At 42.5% G+C, this 20,675-nt stretch overlaps 5 protein-coding genes across 5 annotated transcripts; 2 read left to right on the forward strand and 3 right to left on the reverse strand.

Moving 5' to 3' along the window:
- Positions 1-78: 78 nt before the first annotated feature.
- Positions 79-1,427, reverse strand: EAE98_008211 (uncharacterized protein; the record flags this gene model as incomplete). The annotated part of the gene is made up of 3 exons (XM_038955834.1): positions 79-94; positions 160-1,219; positions 1,271-1,427. The coding sequence occupies 3 exons, from the start codon at positions 1,425-1,427 to the stop codon at positions 79-81; spliced, it is 1,233 nt and encodes a 410-aa protein (XP_038807700.1).
- A 2,426-nt stretch (positions 1,428-3,853) lies between these two features.
- Positions 3,854-6,296, reverse strand: EAE98_008212 (uncharacterized protein; the record flags this gene model as incomplete). Its single annotated transcript, XM_038955835.1, has 5 exons — positions 3,854-4,346; positions 4,410-4,833; positions 4,879-5,839; positions 5,891-6,030; positions 6,104-6,296. 5 exons carry the CDS (start codon positions 6,294-6,296, stop codon positions 3,854-3,856), a joined length of 2,211 nt encoding a protein of 736 aa, XP_038807701.1.
- Positions 6,297-7,268: 972 nt separating this feature from the next.
- EAE98_008213 (uncharacterized protein) lies at positions 7,269-9,299 on the forward strand (the record flags this gene model as incomplete). The annotated part of the gene is made up of 3 exons (XM_038955836.1): positions 7,269-7,508; positions 7,833-8,342; positions 8,397-9,299. The coding sequence occupies 3 exons, from the start codon at positions 7,269-7,271 to the stop codon at positions 9,297-9,299; spliced, it is 1,653 nt and encodes a 550-aa protein (XP_038807702.1).
- Positions 9,300-11,144: 1,845 nt separating this feature from the next.
- EAE98_008214 (uncharacterized protein) lies at positions 11,145-12,689 on the reverse strand (the record flags this gene model as incomplete). The annotated part of the gene is made up of 1 exon (XM_038955837.1): positions 11,145-12,689. The coding sequence occupies one exon, from the start codon at positions 12,687-12,689 to the stop codon at positions 11,145-11,147; it is 1,545 nt and encodes a 514-aa protein (XP_038807703.1).
- Positions 12,690-14,995: 2,306 nt separating this feature from the next.
- On the forward strand, positions 14,996-19,519 carry EAE98_008215 (uncharacterized protein). The gene is made up of 4 exons (XM_038955838.1): positions 14,996-16,401; positions 16,452-16,598; positions 16,657-17,040; positions 17,091-19,519. The coding sequence occupies exons 1-4, from the start codon at positions 15,975-15,977 to the stop codon at positions 19,193-19,195; spliced, it is 3,063 nt and encodes a 1,020-aa protein (XP_038807704.1). The 5' UTR covers positions 14,996-15,974; the 3' UTR covers positions 19,196-19,519.
- The last annotated feature ends 1,156 nt before the right edge of the window (positions 19,520-20,675 follow it).

The following is a 20,675-nucleotide window of genomic DNA, read 5'->3' on the forward strand; positions in this document are numbered from 1 at the left end:
GGGATCCTGGGATATGTCCGAGAACCTAAACGGGTTGTGACAGGGTCAATATTTCCAATCTGATCGGGATGCCAGAACTTAATTCGTCCGTTTACTGAAGCCCAAGACCAGGATGGTGCTCTATACAAAGTTTGACGAGAAGATGGAGCTTCAGCGTACCAGAAGATTTGTGTTCTCAAATCAGAAGCCCACAAGCCTGCCAGATAATTATCACCTGTCTTTGATTTAATCCATTGTGCACATCCAGAGATAGCTCTCAACTTATCACTATCATGTGTGAAGTTTCGGCGAGAATAGAACTCGACAGATTTTCGCCAATAGTCCATGCATGCTTCGCTTTCAGATGCGGCTCGAGTTCTCGTAATCTTTTGACTAGTAAGATAATCTGAGAGACGACCGGGAGAATCTTTGTGATGGCCGGTAAGGGGACTTAATGGTCCATTCGAGTTGATCAGTATCGAGGCACAATCCCACCCCACTTGGTCCTTGTAGAATACAATCGTTCTTGGTGATAGGACACGCTCTTGAAAGGTCCATCCACGAGTATTCAAGGGTTCATTGATACGATCATTGCCTTGCTGATTGTTCTCAAATACAATACTAGCAGTACCAAGAGAACCGTCCTCTAGGTCATATTTAATGATACAATCTGACTGCATCTCTGGATTTGTCTTTGGGCATTGAAAGATTCCTTCATAAACAGACCCAGCTGTAGCGGCTGCAATGGTTAAGGTAGCACTCCCATACACCTCGTGCATTGTTATACATTCACGTCTCAAGTCTTCCCCATCGTCGCCTTCTTGAATGATACACAGAGAGTCGATCCAAAGGAACTCGAACCCAAGATTTCGAGTAATCTGAACCGCGTCTTGCAAGGTTTTAGGTAGAACAGGCATAGGGAATATCACGCTCATATTCGGTAGTTTTGTCATTTCCTTGGTGAGAAGAATGTTTTTTCGCCTTCCCCAACAGTAACTGAGGGCGATATAAGCGCCTTCGTAACCAGCCGGTGGAGTGAAAAGTGCTGGCTCAAGCCCATCATGAGCACCAACTCTGATGACGCGAGTTGGTAGGCGAGATATCACAGGGGAATTAATGGTGCAATTCGGATGGCAAAGAATGCACTTGTTTAACCATGATTTTATTAATCTTGAACATTCTTCCGAAGCAAAATCCTCAATGAACGGCCTTCTCAAGAGAGATTTAGCTGCAATATCATCTATTCATTTTAGTTTTCTATAACTCTATTTACTGGGATGATATAACTGACCAGCGGTTGTTAAAAGTGCCAGTGTGTGAGAGAAAGGGTTGTCCACATCTCTGTCGCAGCCGTTCAGAACTCTTATAGACTCGATATCCCCTACATTGGGATGTGCAGAAAGATTCGATGGTAGAATTCGACGAATACCATGCAGACGCACAGGCATTGATGGAGGACCGAGATCGAAATTCTTCTCAAGTAGGATACAAAGAGGGCAACCAGACTTTGCAGCGACAAGTATTTCACCTAGTGTTCCATGCGTGAAACCATTACTATTTCGCAATGATGCAATATTCAGTGTTTGGCATTTGTAACAAAGCTTTGTATGTGGATTTTTTGAAGATAGAATTGTTGAATCGCTTGACCTTAATGATAGAGATCTAAGAGACTCTGTCAGAGAATTGATTACGAGATTTGCCTTTTGCTTCAGATACATATTTTCGTAGATTCGGTCAAGTTTGTAGGTCAAGCAATCAATAACAACTTCAACATACTGAAGACCCTGTCGTCAAATTTAAGCCGGATGTCATTTGAATGTTTGGTAACACCACTTTGAGGCTGTATGATCTGTGGTACGAAAAGCGTTTGACTGTGGGAATTATTGGATATACTTGCACGACCAATCGCGAAGCGTATGCCATGTGCCGTACAAGCGCGGGTGTAAATCCTTCATATTTGCCCAAAAGAAGAGAGAAAACCGAATGGAAGTGACCCAATTTCAGAATGAGGGCGATCCAAACCATGACTTAAAGAACTGCAATCCTTACATCGAGCGATATATTTCCAGGTTTTCTACACTGCAATATGACAAAGTTCAGACACAAAAACTCGTTGGGATCTGCATTATGTATACTGTCACTCAATCCAGATTCAAGTAGATATCTATAATCACAAGGAAATAGTATTGGCCGTATAACCAATATAACTTTCTCAAAAATAATCTGAAAAAAGATTAAAACTTCGCTATCAGTAGGCATCAACGCACTTTCGTCTGAGACTAAGAACATCTTTGGGGGGATGAATCTCCAAGTCTGGAACTAAGAGACAAAAAGTGAATTAAATTTTTTATTCTACGCGTAATGAACGTTGAATGTGATATAGAATTAAAGGCAGACAATATCAACACAACATGAACCCCCTCGTCGCTTAACAAAGGAGGCTCTAGATTTGCCGTAGCGAAATCTGTGAGCAGTTTAATTTGAATGAATTTGGTTACGCATAAGAGAAGTTGTGAATCTACGGCAAAAGAAGATAGCCTAGCTTGGAGCGGCTAATTGCTGTAAATTTAGATGGGGTCAGCAAGCAATATACCAGTATTTAGTTCAAAATTGTCGATTTACGCCATTACAACTGCTCCATGACGTCGGCTATCCTTAGACATAGTCCAAGATCCGGAAGTGAATCTGGAAGATAGTATGATTTCTTTTTTATCATGCAATTGCCTGGGAGCCAGTGGGTTAGGCAGTGAATACCTTATCTGCAATGGCTTCATGTATACATAGTCCCTGCCCGAAGGACAATCGTAACGAACAGACAGCCGTATCTTCCCGAATGATCAATAGCATACTCCCTAAACAAGCTATCATGGGCAATAATGATAGCAGAAGTTGAGGATACAAAGCCAAAGCACAAGCGATTGACCAAGAAAGGACCCTCCACACACGCCCCAACTAGCCCCAATAATCCAAAAACAAACCAGATCATTCCAACTTCCACAGAGATTCCATCAAATAGGGAGGATCTCGAATGGATAAGTAACGCGGGAGCTAAATGCTCATAGGTTCTCGAGAGCCACGAAGAGAGACCCTTGACGACCCCCAGTAAAGCTTTTACACCTCCAACGCCATCACAGCGGTACTATCCCCCTCCTAATCAAAACGCAAAAACAATCTCTGCGACAGAATTTGTACGTTACCAAACTCTAAGATAGAGTCGGATATAAGAATACTGATTTTTTTCTCTGGTACTTTAGCCAGTATTGACCGATGAGCGAAATGAGGGGGGAGGTGAATGATGATATGAAAACTTGGCGAGAATGTTTCAGGGATGGGGTACAATATAAATGCTATCTTGCCTTTTGAGGTCTTTCTTTATGGTAGGGGATGGTAGATTACCGTCCATTGATTTTGGGATCGTAAAAATGACAACTACTCATGTGCATTGCGAGGCTAGTAATTAGAAAGATCTAAGAAACCTTTGCTTCGTAACATCACGAATAGGACAAGATAATAGATTTTACCTCATCAATACATGAGTTACGGCGTAAATAAGATTGGGCTGCAATACTATTTGATATTACTTCTAGATGTATGTAACAAGAGCAGGAAAGAAGATGCTGGTAGACAACGGTTTCACATACAAAATGAGGATGTAATTTTGATGTGGTAAGTTCAGATATTTTAGATATTCCTGAAGATGTAAATCTTCACATAACACTGACACGGCTGCCACTCATCAAACTGAGGTCATCCATCCCATTACATTCCGAGCTCTCCTTTTCAACCAATAAATTATACAGTTTCATAATATCAAAATCTCACGCTCTCCATCGTACATACTACAGTCCGTTCTCACACTTTTCAAGGCCGACCTTTAACGAATTATAGTATAACACAGTCCAAACACTCTTAGCCACCTCTTCCCGTTACCGGCGTTCGCCTTCAGTGGATCTTCTTCCTTCACTTTGATACCATATTCTTTGATATAACACTGAAAAGGCTTATTTTTGGGCTTAAGGTCTTGTGGTATCTCCACCTGCTCGGCCCGCTTCTCAACTTCGATATTAGAATCTGTCTCCTCAAGCACGACAGGTCTCTCGGGTCCTTTGGTTTGATTTTGTCGGGTCAAATCATCGGCTTCGTCCTCTGAATCCACTGGAAGACTGTGATTAGTTTTTCTAAGATCATTTCCTTCGTCTTCAGATTCTGAATCTGTAACCCTGGAAGCCTCGGGCGCCACTTTTTCTGCTTCTAGTTTCTCGTGGGCTTTCTGTAAAAGCAGAGCAGATTTTTGCTCCTCCAAATCTCCCCATAGCTTAAAGAGTGTTTCTTTAACATCTCTAAGCATTCCTGGATTTGTTCGTAGGCTTCAACGGTATATTAGCTTTACTTGTTCTAGGTAGACAAACAAACATCAGAGTTGAACATACTTGCAAGCATCGCCTTGAAGATTGAGTAACATCTGCGCATCATAATTTTCTACCCTAAGAATAGCTCTCTCTTTAGAAGCATTTGGGTTTGCATCTTCAACTACAAGCGAGAAGAACCATTCCCATTTCCTTTCTACGTAACCCTTGCCTTCGCGGAAACTTTGCATATCTTCCATTGGATCATCATCTTCATCACCACTATAATCAGATAACACGTCGAATTCGCTGATTTTACGACCAACTGCGAAGTCGGCAATATTGTGAGGTAAGTAATCTACAACCCGAACATTTGCTTTGTAGATATTATTCTCGAAGGGTGCGTTGATTCCTGCGAATTTGGGATCTGAAGAGATGGGCGACGTGCGTCGCAGAATACTTGACAATGGTATTATGTCTCTTGCAGTCAGAGAAGGATGTAGCATCACTGTCGAATTGTTAGATATTAGACCATTATAGCTTGAAAACTTACCATTTTCGTTCAAGTTAAGCTCTATAACAGCTTTCATCTCGCTGGAAGCACTTTTAGCCTCTACCTTGGCTCGCAATTCTTTCCTTCGCGCTTTAGAATTTTTCCCGCTTGGTTGTCCCTCTGCTTTGCGCTTAGTTCCTGCCCCCGAAATTTCTTCTTGGAGTCTCTTTCTTTCCTTCTCGTGCTTTTGGGTCCAATCACGCTTTCGTCGAAGACAGTCTTTCCATCTGGGATCATTGTTCTGAGGATCTTCAGAAGTTTTCATGATCTCGACTTGAACTTTACCATCAGATGCTCCTCGATCGCCACGAAGCTTACCCTCCATAAGACCTGCATTGCCTGATTTAAATTGGACATTAGTCAAGCGGAGCCACTGGCCTTCCTTAATATTTTCCTCTCGAATAAACATGGCATGGGCGTCGAATAGTGTGAGCTGAATGGTCATTTTCCCGAACGGACCTTTCCATTCTTTTGCTTCGTCTTTGGGCTTCGCTTTGATATATCCATATTCATCGCCATCGCGACCTTCCATCACGACACTCGATAGCCCCGGTAGTGTATAGTTGTAAAATCTCGAGTGAGCTGTGTAGTCGGTAAAGTAAACGGTGACCATATCGTTGTTAGCTCCATAAATCTTTCTCACTTCACCTATGATGTCGTGAAACGAGCCGTCTTTGACATCTTTAAGTAGACTGAACTTATCCCTGACCTGCAAAGCTTTTTTTGCCTTTTCCTGAAATTCTTGAGTACCAGGAAACTCAACTTCATCAAGATGTTGATTTGACCATATCACATACTTAGTCTCGATTGGTTCTGGACGTCGGCATCTTGCTGGTGGTGTTGAAATCCACGAAGCTTTGATGACGGGGAAAATAGCTTTAGGGATGTGCTCAGCGTGGAGTATGTGGTATTCAGTACTAAAGTGGGATAGTAACTGTATCTCCCCATTACGCAATTGAACCTTGATTCGTCAATTGGTAGCCAAATGGTATACAAAAGGAGAGAGAAATACCTTTGCACTCCGGATAAGCACAGCATCCTTTTGCTTCTGGATTTTTGGCATCTTGTCCTCTGTTGCAAAAACACTCATCCTCAAGCCGAAGCGCTCAAATCGCGAGGAATAATCTTTGATTTGAAAACTGCATTTGAAGTCTGCATGATTGTGTCAATATTGGCTGACTTACACAGCAGAAGTGGATTCAATCATTATCCGATGATCACCTACCTGTTCCTTTGGTTTGGATAGGTGGTTGATGATCCATCACAAATCCTATTACATTGACAAATTGTGGCTTTACAACTCCACCTGGTAGAATTTCAAAAGTCTTAATCTGCTCAATAGTCTGAAAGCCCTTGGGAGTGACGACCTCAGGCTTAGCTATCTCCTCCATCGTGTCGACGTTTTGCATATTGTCCATTCTTGAATACTTCAAGAGAGTCTTGGCGACACTTCACAACCGCACTTCGCAAGTTGTGTTCCTAGCAGTGATGTTCCCTCACCCTAAAAAGACAACAAATTTTCTAGTTGCTCATAGATCTGGAGATATGAGCTTTTGGTGTATGTAGCAATTGAATACCAAGTAATCCTTCTCATGTAAGGTGTATTTTCATAGCTTACTTGCCCTGTCCTCTTCCTGGTGAATAAATACACTAAATTGATCAAATCTGAAGTACCTAATTCCCGCTCGACAAATGAACAGTAGTGAATACTGCTATTGTCCTAAGCCTCTAGTGCACAGGAAATGTACCGAAAGTGTCCACGGGTATTGATGAATGGCTCATTCAATGTATGGAGCGTCTGCTTCCTGCCGTACTTGCTCTTTCCCTATAGTCTGTTTCGCATTCAAGATATACCTAGTAAAATTACTGTTCCTGTCTTTCGTGTTTTTGCCAGCTATTGCGAATATCCTCTTGCTTGTACTCGTACATCCGTATGAATAGACGCGTTAATCGAATCTCTGTGTGTAGGTAGACGCGACCAAAAGCTTAATAAGAAACTTTGTCACATGTCATGTCATGACATGTCAGAAACCGTCTAACCAATCAACGTGAGCCAATAAGAAAAAAGAATGAATCGTAAGAAGCAAGCTTCGAGTATTAGTCACCATTGATGTTTCGCTAAGATCACGTTTCAAACTAATCTTTACCGCTTTCAGCTTGGAGGCGGATTGTTCCTCTTCTATTCTTTTGGGCCTTCTTCTCAAACCATTTAGAACCCAAAGAATCTTCTATAATTTTTCCCCATCTCTCTTCATTCACTACAACAAATAAAATCAAACTCCAAATAAGATTTTATCCTGCGGCCTAACTGTAAAGGTCGTTCCTTATTTAAGCCTCCTACTTTCTTTTACAACACAACAAAACATATCACTCTCAGTCATATCGCAAGCATGGCTGAACGTTATATCCCAGAGCATCGCCGAACTCAGTTCAAGGCAAAGAACACCTTCAAGCCTGAAGAATTAAGACGTCGTCGCGAAGAACAACAAGTCGAGATTAGAAAAGTCAAGCGTGATGAGAATCTTGCAAAGAGAAGAGGTATTACAGCAGGAGATGGATCTTCACGACCTGGTGCCTCTTTGGGTGCTGAGCCTGATAGTGATGATGATCAACCTCCCACGGAAAGTCAAGTAAGTCAAGATCGCACAATCTTTTCCGTTTAACCAGCACACTATTCGCACAATACTCGACCTTTACGATTTTTACGATTGTGCCAATACTTCTTTCGATATACCCCACCACTGTGAACTTCCTACATAGCTTTCAACTATTTACTTTCCTTGGTGGGGTAGCAGCTGTGTCCTAGTGATAATGTTTTTCGCTTCTGCGATTGACCCTCTATCACAGCTTTATCGCGAGTCTCATTGCTAGGTTTTGGTTTCACAACTTAAACACATATTTGTTCCTTATCAAATACCCTGTCCATCATGGCTAATCAAAAATTCTTTTCATAGTTGAACGATGACCTTCCTTTAATGGTACAAGGCGTATTCTCAGAACAAATCGATGCACAAATTCAAGCCACAACCAAATTCAGAAAGTTGCTTTCAAAGGAAAGAAACCCTCCCATTGAAGAAGTTATTAAGACTGGTGTCGTTTCACGATTTGTCGAATTCCTTCGTTCTCCTCATACACTTGTCCAATTCGAGGCAGCATGGGCTCTTACAAATATCGCATCTGGTTCTGCTCAACAAACCCAAGTTGTCATTGAAGCTGGTGCCGTTCCAATTTTCGTCGAATTACTAGCAAGTCACGAACCAGATGTTAGAGAACAAGCTGTTTGGGCTTTGGGAAATATTGCTGGTGATAGCCCATCATGCAGAGATTATGTTTTGGGTTGCGGTGCTCTTAAGCCTCTCCTCGCCCTTTTGGGTGACAGCAGAAAATTGAGTATGCTCCGTAATGCTACCTGGACTCTTAGCAACTTCTGCCGTGGAAAGACACCACAACCTGACTGGACCACCGTAAGGACTTCTACTCTTCACCCTTTATTATGCTAAGACTTACATTTACAGCAGATCTTACCCGCTCTGCCAGTTTTGGCTAAACTTGTTTATTCTTTGGATGATGAGGTTTTGATTGATGCTTGTTGGGCAATTTCATATCTGTCCGATGGCGCCAATGATAAGATCCAAGCTGTCATTGAAGCCGGTATCCCTCGTCGTCTCGTGGAATTGTTGATGCACGCCTCTACCTCTGTTCAAACTCCTGCCCTTCGTTCTGTTGGAAACATCGTCACTGGTGATGATGTTCAAACCCAAGTTATCATCAACTGCGGTGCTCTCCCAGCCTTGTTGTCTCTCTTGAGCTCAGGAAAGGACGGTATCAGAAAGGAAGCCTGCTGGACCATCTCCAATGTCACTGCCGGTAACTCCACCCAGATTCAAGCAGTTATCGATGCCAACATTATCCCACCTCTCATCCACCTCTTGTCCAACGGTGACCTCAAGACCCGCAAGGAAGCTTGTTGGGCAATTTCCAATGCTACCTCCGGTGGTCTTCAAAAGCCAGAGCAAATCCGTTACTTGGTTAACCAAGGTTGTATCAAACCACTTTGCGATCTTTTGGCCTGCCCGGATAACAAGATTATTCAAGTCGCTCTTGATGGCCTTGAGAATATCTTGAAGGTTGGTGAGATGGATAAGGATGCTGCCGGAGAAGGGACTGAAAGCATTAACCGATACGCTTTATTCATCGAGGAATGCCATGGTATGGAGAAGATCCACGACTGCCAAACCAACGCAAACGAAGAGATCTACATGAAGGCATACAATATGATTGAGAAGTACTTCTCTGATGAGGAAGAAGGTGCTGATGATGGTCAACCACAAATTGCTGGTAATACCTTTGGTTTCGGTACCAATGGAGAACAATCTGGTAACTTCAACTTCGCCAATGGTGGGGATTCGATGGACATGTAAACTCTTCAAAGAGTCAACAAATCCTCTAGCTTTTAGCTATTCTTTCTATCCAGAAAAATCCTCTAATACGACTTCTAATAACAAATTGACATTGTTGTCATGAACAACAGATCGGACCTTAAAGTTCTGGCCCCGATACTACTTTTCAATCTGCGACTGCGAATCAAAAACACGTCAAATTTTTATCCACCCTGAAGCACATTTTTTCCCCCCACGATGTGACCAACGATCAGCAAAAGATTCACCATCATGTATTTCCCCTTTCTTACTGTTCTTACACAGCCCCGGCACGTCAACGGCGTTTTTGCTTACTCTTTCTATGAGGGCTTTTAACTCGTCTGTTTTTTTCTCCCCCAAATTCAAAGTTTTTGCGACATCGAGACATGGTAGCTTGAAAGCGACATGATTCTCTCCCGGAGTTAAGATGAATGATTTTTTATGCAAGTGACACATTAGTATGATACGATGTGTGATGAGAATGGTAGCTTGAAAGCTCCTACTCTGGATGAGATGATGTGATAAGGTTTGAGATGATTGACGGATCATCTGAGTGGATAGGCATACTGTGATGCCATTCAAGTAGGGGGTAAATAGAATTCGTGTCTGAGAGGAAACGACGAGAGAATGGAGGTGGTGGGGGTGGATAACATAACATCACAAACAAGATATCATATGAATAAATGGTTGATTGACTATACCTGATTGATTTATTTGTTTTGTCTCATGTATGTGATTTTGATTGTAATTGTAATCGTACTTGTGATGTTGAATGGTACCTATTTATATTGTACAACATAGTGACTACAGCTAGGTGCTAGGTATATTATCCCCATCAAGCTTTCCAACTAGTAATTCGCCCTACTAGAAATGTGAAGGACTGTATTATCATCATCATCAATTTCCAATTTCTTCATTTCGTTCTCTATACCTCTACCTATACCTATACCGCTACCTCTACCTATGCCTAGGTAGGTATACCAATACCTAATTCTGAACCTGAACCTGACCTATCCATACGCCTATCCATACGCCTATCCATACGCCTATCCATATGTTTATGTATATATGTAATATATATATCTATGTATATATACCTATAAGTACAAACATACTACTAGGGTATCTAGTACCTATATAGTACAATTACCTAGTACGATTACCTAGTACCTAGTACCTAGTACCTAGTACAATTACCTAGTACAATTACCTAGTACAATTCACCCGTCTGCTCTGCTCCGCGCGCTACCTAGCTCCTGAGGTCTCTATGTAGAGATGGATGGATATATAGATAGATGAATAGATGAATAAATAAATAAATAAATAAATAAATAAATAAATAAATAAATAGATAAATAGATAGATAGATTCTTGAGAGGAAAACATAAACACAAACACATACACCAAAAAAGGAGGCTTGTTCTTCATCATTTCTTTCTAGCTATTTTTGTTTCTGTTTCTGTCTGTCTGTCTGTCTGTCTGTCTGTAGGTAGGTAGGTAGGTAGGTAGTACTCTGTCTGTTTGTCTGTCTTTTTGTCTGTCTTTTTGTCTGTCTGTCTTCAAGCGCGTCTATATAGTCTATCCGACCACGCGCTCACTCGATGCCGTAATGTGATTTTATTCAAATATATCATGCTCGTGCCGCTGTGGAGATGAAGAGGGGGGGAGGGAAAATAGAGAAGAGGAAGATGGGCAAAAAAGGTAAGAAATTGAAAGAGAAAAAAGGATGCCTGAATCGAAGATGGAAGATATTTCAAAGTCTTCTCATATCCATCTTCGTCCTGAATGTCGCCCCAAATGCCCAAATAGACTGGACCAAACCAAAGCAAGTAAATCAAAGCACCCTCTCTAAACCACAGCTTCTTCATCGATTCCACCATTTTTCTTAATGACCTTATCCGCCTCCTTCTCAAAATCCTTCAACACTTTCGCTTCCGAACTTATACTTCTACTCCCATCCCCCTCTACCCCCCTATGATTATCCGCCATGCCGCTATCTCTTCTTCCTTCCGCTAAACTCGTATTGTCAATCAGATCCCGCGCACGATCAGAGAGTCCAACGATTTTATCCTGTTCCTCAAATCGATCGACGACCTTGCTCTTACCCAGCTGTTTCCGTTCTTCCTCGCTTGTTTTTCCGCTACCAAAGACGCGGGCCAGCTCCGCGCATGCTTCTTCATAGCAGCGATCTGCGGCTTCGGGGAATTTCAGGGGATTGGGTTTTTTATCGAAAGCGTGGGGGACGCAGTTTATCAGGCCGCCTTTGACGGATTTGCCGATTGCGGAGGAGGAGAGACGTTCGCCAAAGGCAACGCCTTCTGCGTTTAGCATGTCGTATTCGCAGGTGTAGAGGACGATATCTTGGGGATAGGCGTCGCGGAGAAATCCATCTGTGGCGGCTGCCGGGGAAAGATAGGGATCGCGGAGATCGATGGAGTCGATGGGGTTCATGTAAGATTGGTCGAAGAGACGGGTGAGCATTGGAGGGAGGTTCTTTTCTGGGGCGGGATTTGTAGCACGTTTCTCATCGCGGGTTTGACGGAAATCAGTTGGGGGGTAGAAGGAAACTATGGCGCGGAGAGTGAGGTCGGGGAGTTCTTGGGCGATTTCTAGAGCGGTGGGCTCGAGGGAGGGGATTTTGGCGATGGATGTTGTGGATTGGTTTCGGCTTTGAGGTTCGCCTTGATATGGATTGGGGCGGAGATGTGAAGTGAGTGAAGTTGATGATGCGGCCGCGGATGAATCATATTTTACTTTATCGAGATCTTGCCGACTTGTATTTGTAGAGGGCGTTCCATCTGCATGTGTAGTTGCACTTGTCAAATCTGCGAGTGTACGTTTTCCCGCATCTTGTCTTAAATCGTGCAGCATTAGGGGAACTGTGAATGCAAAGTTTCCACCGGCGCTGAACCCAGATAGTGCCATTCGATGAGGATCTAATCGTAATTCTTCTGCGTGTGCGGCTAGATATATAACGGCATCGGTACCATCTTCGACTCCTACACTAAATGGATACTCGGGCGCAAGACGATATTCCACACTGACGAATACCGCATCGACCGTGTGAATAACCGCAGAAGCCCATCTCGCATCATCGGTTCCTGTTCCCAAAGTAAACCCCCCTCCGTGATAATTTACTACGACGGGAAACCGACGTTGATCTTCATCTGATCCTTCGATATATGATTGTGGAACATAAAAAATGAGGTTGAAATATCCCCCGCGGGGACATAATCTTGAGGGGATTCGGATTTTAAAATTAGGAGCCGGAGGTTTTGGATCTGCGAAATGATGGAATTTCATTCCAATGGCCATAAGGCCTCGCCATATTGTGGCTTTCATATTTAAAAGCCAATTGGAATCTGAATCTGCGTCGTAATATTCGTTTGGCATTAAAGAGTCCTTTTTCAAGGACAAAGTGGTAAGATTCGAGGTAAGATTTGAGAGAGATAAGATACAGAAATGGAAGTCTTGGATGGTGCGAAATGGGAAGGGATATCAATGTAAATAGTCTCTGTGAGAGAGACCCAGGTAGATGTCGGAAAAGTAGACGTCGGTGGAGTTCAAGACAAGAGTTGATAAGAAGTTAGAATGGCTTGGATGATGATATTTGTGGATAAAAATCAAGGGATCAAGGATTGATGATGTTCATATACGAGTAGGTAGATGGTGAGCACTGAGCACTGGGCACTGATGAGATGAGGAGTGAGGAGTGAGGAGTGAGGAGTGAGGAGTGAGGAGTGAGGAGTGTGAAGAGTGAAGAGTGAAGTGTGTGGACAGTGAAGAGTGATGAGTGAAGAGTGAAGAGAAAAAGAATATAAATTATTGAAATGTTGCCGGCTTTATTATTCTTATTACTCTATTACTGCGCCGGGTCTTCTATTTTGGTAGAAGGCGTAAAGGTGCGAGGTGTGAGGTGATATTTGTAACAAGTTGGGTATGTCACTGGGGTATGTCACTTGGATACCAGTACTTGCCTGTACTGACTGCACTTCCTACATGAACATTCTCTCATCCGCATCCACGCATACACGCATGGAAGAAAATGATTTGAATTGATTTAAATTGATTCTTTTCTCTTCCTTTTGATTTCAATATTCCTCTCATCTTGTCATCTTGTTAACCTTTGCCCCGTCGACGCATCACATACCAGGGATCCAATTCGTGGGAAATCCAGAGAGAGGTATGAAATGAGAAATTAATTCTTGGAGGGGAAAAGAGTGAGCCGTGAGTTCGGAATTGGAGTGAAAGACGTCATTGTTGTCAAATGGTCGGGGTTCTAGGTCGGGGCTGTGCCAGGTGAGAGGTTGTAGTCATCAATGCAAAGATGTCTGAGAATTGTGGTGTGATATTATTTTGATTGTTTGTTTTCAAACATCTCACGTGTTTTTAGACGCGTGGCCAGAGAGAATGCAATAAAGACGATGAAGATAAAAGACACGTGATTCATCAACACATGACAAAGGAAATTGTCATCAATGTCGCTCCGCTGGCCCTCCGGGAGCCACTGCCGTGGAGGCTTTCTCGCTTTGCTCGAGAACTAGATCTGAGAGAGTCGATGTATATATATATATTCTTCTATTTATGTTACTGGAGCACGTGAACAATAAAAATATCTTGAATTGACGGAGCAAGCAAGTGAAACTTCCAAATAACCAGTTTGATAAAGCCACAATCTTGGCAGGTACGGATCTCCATAGTGATGAGTGTGTCATGTCATGTAGGTAATGATTAAAAGTGTTGATAGTCCCTGGGCAGTCTCTGTTGCAATGATTCACCAACTCTGTCGACCGTACCGGTATTTCACTCTGTGAGGTAAGGTTTGGTAGAATATACACCCTAGAGGCTAGAAAAGGAGTCCGGAGATAATCGTCCGCATTATTTGTACTGGCCGGGGGTTTGTGGCTAATCTACTCGTATCTGTGGCAGTGATGCAAATCTTGGAAGCCCTCCAGCTGTGTACATTAACCATCCATGGAGAAAGAAGCTGGACCAAGGATTAGCTGAAAATTGAAGGAGATGTGAAAATTACCTACCCTCCCACCATGTGTTTCCCTTGTATCATATTCCCACTCTTGAGCCACTCGCCGACCGACCTGACAGAGCAAAGTCCGATACGTCTACCTACCTAGGCAAGGTAAGATCAGCCACTCCATTCTCTTCATATAATCCCCATTCTTACCTCACGAGTCACGAGTCACCACCCAACCCGGAGTCGAGTACGGCGCAGAAGATTGGTCGAGTCTAGAACTGCATCTTCCACTGATGAGGAATCTTCGTTCCATAATCGATCATTGTGCGGTAAGACATGCACCTTTTACTTGAATTCCATGACAGTGACTATTCGACCCCGAGATCCAGTTATTCTCATGTCTCTTTTTGACCATGTAACCGATGTAACGGCCACCTCGCGATGTTGATACCAACCAAAGACCAAATCAACAAGGATAATTCCAAGTAGTTTTTGGGTCTGGTAAACATTGGTGAATCCACACTTCTCTCTCCCGCGGCTACATGAACGAAGAAGGATGAAAAGAGATGCCATTAGATGTCCTTTGCGTTGTTGTGTCTCAGTTAATCATCTGGTCTCTGGTCTTTTTGACTGTGACTGCTGTGTTATTAATCTCTTTTCGTCTCGTTGCACCAATTCATCTTTTGAGCTGTGACACTTGTATTCATTGTATAGTGACGAACTCTGACATCATAGTAATTTTTGAGTGGCCCTCCAAACCCAAACTTCACTCAGAACAGCCAACTAATTGATCAATGCACAGCTACGATAGTCGAGGGAGAAAGGTATGAATTAAAAGATGGGAAAAGATTTCTTTACTTCCCAAATTATTGAATTGCATGTGGATGAATACCAAGAAGGGCTTGAATTGAGGAATTCTTCGGCAGCTAGAGTGAATGGGGCATGAGATCGAGGTTCCCATCATAAATGTTCATCATAAGCTTTGAAGCCTTGCATATTGGATGCTTAGATTAGGAACGCCCCAGTCCCCTCCAAGTTTTTGGGCTTTTCCCTAAGGATGGATCGATCTCACCACAATAAGAGAAATAGAAATAGAAATAGAAATAAAAATAAAAATAAAAACAAAAATAAAAACTAGATTTGTTTCATCATCTTCCTCTCCCTCTTCCTCTTTCTCTTCCTCTTTCTCTTCCTCATCAAGAAGGGATATCAAATCCAAGTTTGAGATTAATAACAAGAGGATCTTATCTATCTTGCAATCCTCTTCTCTTTCTCTTCCTCTTCCACTCTATTTACCAAAACAAACATAATCCTCCCATCTTCCCTATCACCCCGCATACCAACCTCTTTACTTTTCTTTCATCAGTCACCAATCAAAGTCCAACGAGATCCAACTTCAAGGTTGACTCAACAATCACCATCACCGAAAGAGAGACAGAGAGAGAGAGAGAGAGAGAGAGAGAGCTTATTCTCTAATCTCACTCCGTAATTCCGGCTCTTCCGTCAACAGCTAGCTTTGATCCAACCCCCAATTAATAAGTGCCGACGGTCTATGGTTAAATACTTCCAAACACATCTCTCGGTATTAATCATCGTACTGCAGTGGGATCTGCAACTTACTCGCGTATAACCTTTTATATCTATCTAATTAGCTTCCGTTCAACTTTCGACAGAAGACAAAACACACACAAACACATATTCTCATCATGTCGGCCCTCAAGAAGCGCCTCAGTAAATTGATCCCAGATCGCATGGGCAAGAGTAATAACAATAGCAACAATTCGAGCAACGAAAATGTTCCACAGCTTGCAGATGGAATTGAAGGTTCCTCTGGATCCAATGGACCATTATCAAGCACCCCTCAAAACAATGGTGCTCAAACGCCAGAGCGATCAAACTCCCGACGAGTGAGTCGAGAGATTCTTGAGCAGAATAAGGCGAGAAGAAGCATGGATAAGGAACGTGCAAAGGCCGAGAATAAGAAGAAGCAATCTCTGGCAAGAATAGAAGATGAGAAGTTCTTGAAAGAAGGTCCGGCAGCTCTCACACAACTTTATCGACCATACAGTATGATTCAAAGTAAACATTGGAGACATGAGGAGAGAGCCCTATTCAAGAACATCAATTGGGCTGGTAAGTTGGCATTTTTCACTGCATACTTTCATCTGCTAATACTCGAATAGAAATGGATGGAAAAATCATTAGTTTCAGAGCTCGAATGCATACTTTGCGAAGAATGTCTGCCAAATTGGTATTTATCGTTTTCCGTCAACAGACTATGACAATTCAGGGAGTTTTGCAAAGCTTCAAACCTGAGGAAGAACAAAATGGTAAGTTTTATCGTGAAAATTGCCTCGAGGAATACATCTAATCCGATTTATCTCGCAGAACATGGCACAATTTCCGAACAGATGGTTAGAACTGTCGAACATTACCCCGCCGAAACGATCGTCGTTGTTCATGCCAAAATCCGAAAGTCCCTCCAAACTGTCAAGAATGCTACAGTTCATGATTACGAATTGCAAGTTTACGAAATCCACAGAGTGGTTCCATTGACTGAAAATGTACCATTCACAGTCTACGATGCAGAAAATATCAACAGAGAAAAGGAAGTTGACATGGATGATGATTCTGGTGATGATTCGGTTGCAGCTAGTCAGCCAATGTCACCAATTTCCACAGATACACCAAGAGGTCCTCCTTCTCGTGCTTCTACTGACCTTGCACGCAATGCTTTTGCAAAATTGGATGATAAGAATTTGGAGAGTAGAAGTAAGCTCCCATCATTGGAATTGGAAGATTTATAACTAACATCAAAAAAGCTTCTATGGATACATCTCATCACCAAAAACGATCCCTCCCACAAAGAGTGAGATTGAACAACAGAATTATCGATTTACGAACAACTCCAGCCCAGGCAATCTTCCGTATCCAATCGGGAATTTGCAACCTTTTCCGATCATATCTCGACACCCAAGGCTTCATTGAAATCCATACACCAAAATTACAAGGAGGTGCTACTGAATCTGGTGCAACCGTTTTCGAGCTCAACTATTTTGGAAGACCTGCCTTCTTGGCTCAATCCCCACAATTGGCTAAGCAAATGTGTATCGCAGCTGATTTCGAGAGAGTTTATGAAATTGGTGCAGTTTTCCGTGCAGAAGATAGTAACACACCACGTCATTTGACCGAGTATACTGGATTGGATCTCGAGATGGCTTTGGAAGAACATTATCATGAGGCTTTGACTCTTATTGATGGTATGTTCAAGAACCTCTGGAAAGGAATTTACGACCGATATCAAAAAGAAATTGATCTCATTGACCAATTTTACCCCCATACCAAGGTCGAATGGCTGGATGAGACTCCCAGAATCCCATTCTCTGTTGGTGTGAAGATGTTGGTAGATTCGGGTTGGGTTGAAGAAGATGGAAGTATACCGTCGGAAACCGAGGATCTCTCTACCCGAGCCGAGATTCGTTTGGGTGCGTTGGTTAAGGAAAAGTATCATACTGATTACTATATCCTCGACAAATTCCCTGCTTCTGTTCGACCATTTTACACCATGCCCGATCCTGAAGATGATCGATTTACTAATTCTTTCGATATTTTCATGCGTGGTCAAGAAATTTTGACTGGTGGCCAACGTATTCACGATGCTGAATTTTTGGAAAAACGTATGAAGCAAAAGGGTGTCAAGCCAGAAAGTATGTCTGAATACCTTGAAGGTTTCAGATGGGGAGCACCACCTCACGCAGGTTGTGGTATTGGTCTTGAGCGTCTTACATACCTTTTCCTCAGTCTTGGCAATATTCGACTTGCATCTCTATTTCCAAGAGATCCCAAATCACTTCCAGCTGTACCTCCTACTCTGGTCCTTCGTCACGAGGATGCATCCACACTCCACCCAATATGGGAACAAGAAGGAAAGGAATTCACACCCGAATTACTCCCACCTTTGGAGAAGTTAATTGCCAATTATGGTGATGCAGCCAATACCTCTTGGTTAGACAAGCGCTATCACGTATGGAGACATTCGACTACTGGTGCAGCACAAGGTTATGTCATCCATAACTCGTATGCCATTATTGTTGGAGAGCCTCTTTGCGACAAATCTCAAATGCCAGCCATCGTTTCTGCCTTCCTCAATTACTTGAATACCGAACATAAGAATCTCAAGCCAATTTGGATGATTATCGGTTCTCGTACCGAAGAATATCTTGGTGAAAAGTTCGGTTGGCGTACTTTGTCTCCAGCAGCCGAAGAACGTGCTGATCCTCGAAATAACCCCGCAGCTAAGGATAATGACTTGGCACGCAAAGTTCGACATGCTGAAAAGGAGGGTATCAAACTTCAAACTCTTCCATTCAATGAACCAGTTCCAGAGGACTTCAAAGAAAAGGTCAACGCACGAGTCCAAGATTGGCACAAGAACAGGAAGGGTACCCAAGTTCACCTTACAGAAATCAGACCTTGGCTTGACGAGGCTCATCGTAAATACTTTTACGCTCAAGGCCCTGATGGAACTATTCACGCTATTAATGTTCTTCATCAACTCAGTCCTGAAAATGGATACCAAGTTAAATTCTCCCTCGAATTCCCGGGTGCTCCATCTGGTACTGTGGAATCTCTTCTCCTTTACTCAATGAAACAATTGAGCGCAGCAGAACCAGATGTCAAACGTATTACTTTTGGTACTGGTGCTCAATCACATATTGAAGGTGGAAGAAACTTGGGCAAACATAGAATTAAGGCGTTGAAGAAGGCTTATGAGACAATCGTTAAGCAAGCAAGATTATTGGGCAAGAGTGAGTTCAGAGAGAAGATGGGTACATGGAATGACGGAATTTATGTTGCATATCCTAAGGGTGGTTTGGGTGCTGGTGGTATTAGAGCTTTGATGGGTTTCCTTGAGGAAGATGGTTAGATTTCTCACCATGGAATTTCTATTTGTGGATGCGAAGGTGTGAGAGGGGGAGATTGTGTGCCTGGGATGAACTTATAATTCTTAAGCAGAAGAAAGTAATTTCGTGAAGTGCATTGGATGACTGGGTTGGGAGATGGATGGACGGCATGGATGGATGGGAAAGATACCTACATTGCTTTATTTGTTACTCACTAGGGTTATTTTCTTTGCTACCTTTCATTAATTGTTTGCCATCGATTGAGTCGATAGTAATTAAGTCGAAGGAAATTGTAAATAGAATATAACGGATACACTAATAGATGAATCAACATGTATTACCAAGTCCAACAAAATTAGCTAATCGTTCAATCCATTCACCTATTTGAATCTCAACCCCAAATCAATACTAATATCTACCTCCCTACCTCCCTCCCTCCCTACCTACCCACCCACCTACCCACCTACCTACCCACCCACTCCTCTCCATCGTTATATACCCAACCAACCTTGGAACCTTCCACAAAAAAAAAAAAAACACAAAAAACTCAGTACGTCGGGTAAGTAACCTACCTACGGAAAATCTCATAGCTTATACGAATTTATGTCTATATCTATATCTATATCTATTAAACACAAACACAAAAATAAATAAGAGATAAATAAGAGATAAATAAGAGATAAATAAGAGATAAATAAGAGATAAATAAGAGATAAATAAGAGATAAATAAGAGATAAATAAGAGATAAATAAGAGATAAATAAGAGATAAATAAGAGATAAATAAGAGATAAATAAGAGATAAATAAGAGATAAATAAGAGATAAATAAGAGATAAAATAAATAAGATAAATAAAAGATAAAAGATAAAAGATAAAAAGAACACGCCCGCATCGCTCTCTCGGTAATTGGTAATTGGTAATTGGTCATCGGTAATTGAATGAGATGGGTATTGGATGAGATGAAATGGGGGAGGAGGGGTATTGGTATGGGGAGGAGGGGGAGGGGGTATTGGACGGGATGGGGGTATGGGTATGAGATGAGGGTATTGGTTTAGGGAGAAGGGTATTGATGGGGGAGAAGGGGTATGGGGGAGGGGCTCGTTATGGGTATAAGGGAAGGGATGGGTATTGGTATGGATGAGATAGGTATGGAGGAGGGGGAGGGGAGAAGGGGGTATGGGGGTATTGGATGAGATGGGTATAGGGGAGGGGATGGGTATTGGATGAGATAATATGGGAGTATTGGTATGGGGGAGGAGGGGGTATGGGGAGGAGGGGGAGGGGGTATGGGTATTGGATGAGATGAGATGGGGTAGAAGGGTATTGGATGAGATGGGTATGGGATTTCGGTAATTGAATAGGTAAGAGGGTATGAGGAGAAGGGGGTATGAATGAGATGAGGGTATGGGTATAGGATTTCGGTAATTGGATGGGTATTGGATGAGATGAGTATTGGTATCGGGGAGGAGAGGTATGGGATGAGTATGAGATGGGTTAGTGGT

Source organism: Botrytis deweyae, assembly GCF_014898535.1.
Source record: "Botrytis deweyae strain B1 chromosome Unknown BDEW_021, whole genome shotgun sequence".
Lineage (NCBI taxonomy): Eukaryota > Fungi > Ascomycota > Leotiomycetes > Helotiales > Sclerotiniaceae > Botrytis > Botrytis deweyae.

Excerpts from the sequence above, each read along its gene's own strand:
- EAE98_008215 (XM_038955838.1), top strand. The coding sequence starts at position 15,975 with ATGTCGGCCCTCAAGAAGCGCCTCAGTAAATTGATCCCAGATCGCATG. Across the intron at positions 16,599-16,656 it reads ACCTGAGGAAGAACAAAATG|AACATGGCACAATTTCCGAA; the intron begins GTAAGTTTTATC and ends TTTATCTCGCAG. Across the intron at positions 17,041-17,090 it reads TAAGAATTTGGAGAGTAGAA|CTTCTATGGATACATCTCAT; the intron begins GTAAGCTCCCAT and ends ACATCAAAAAAG.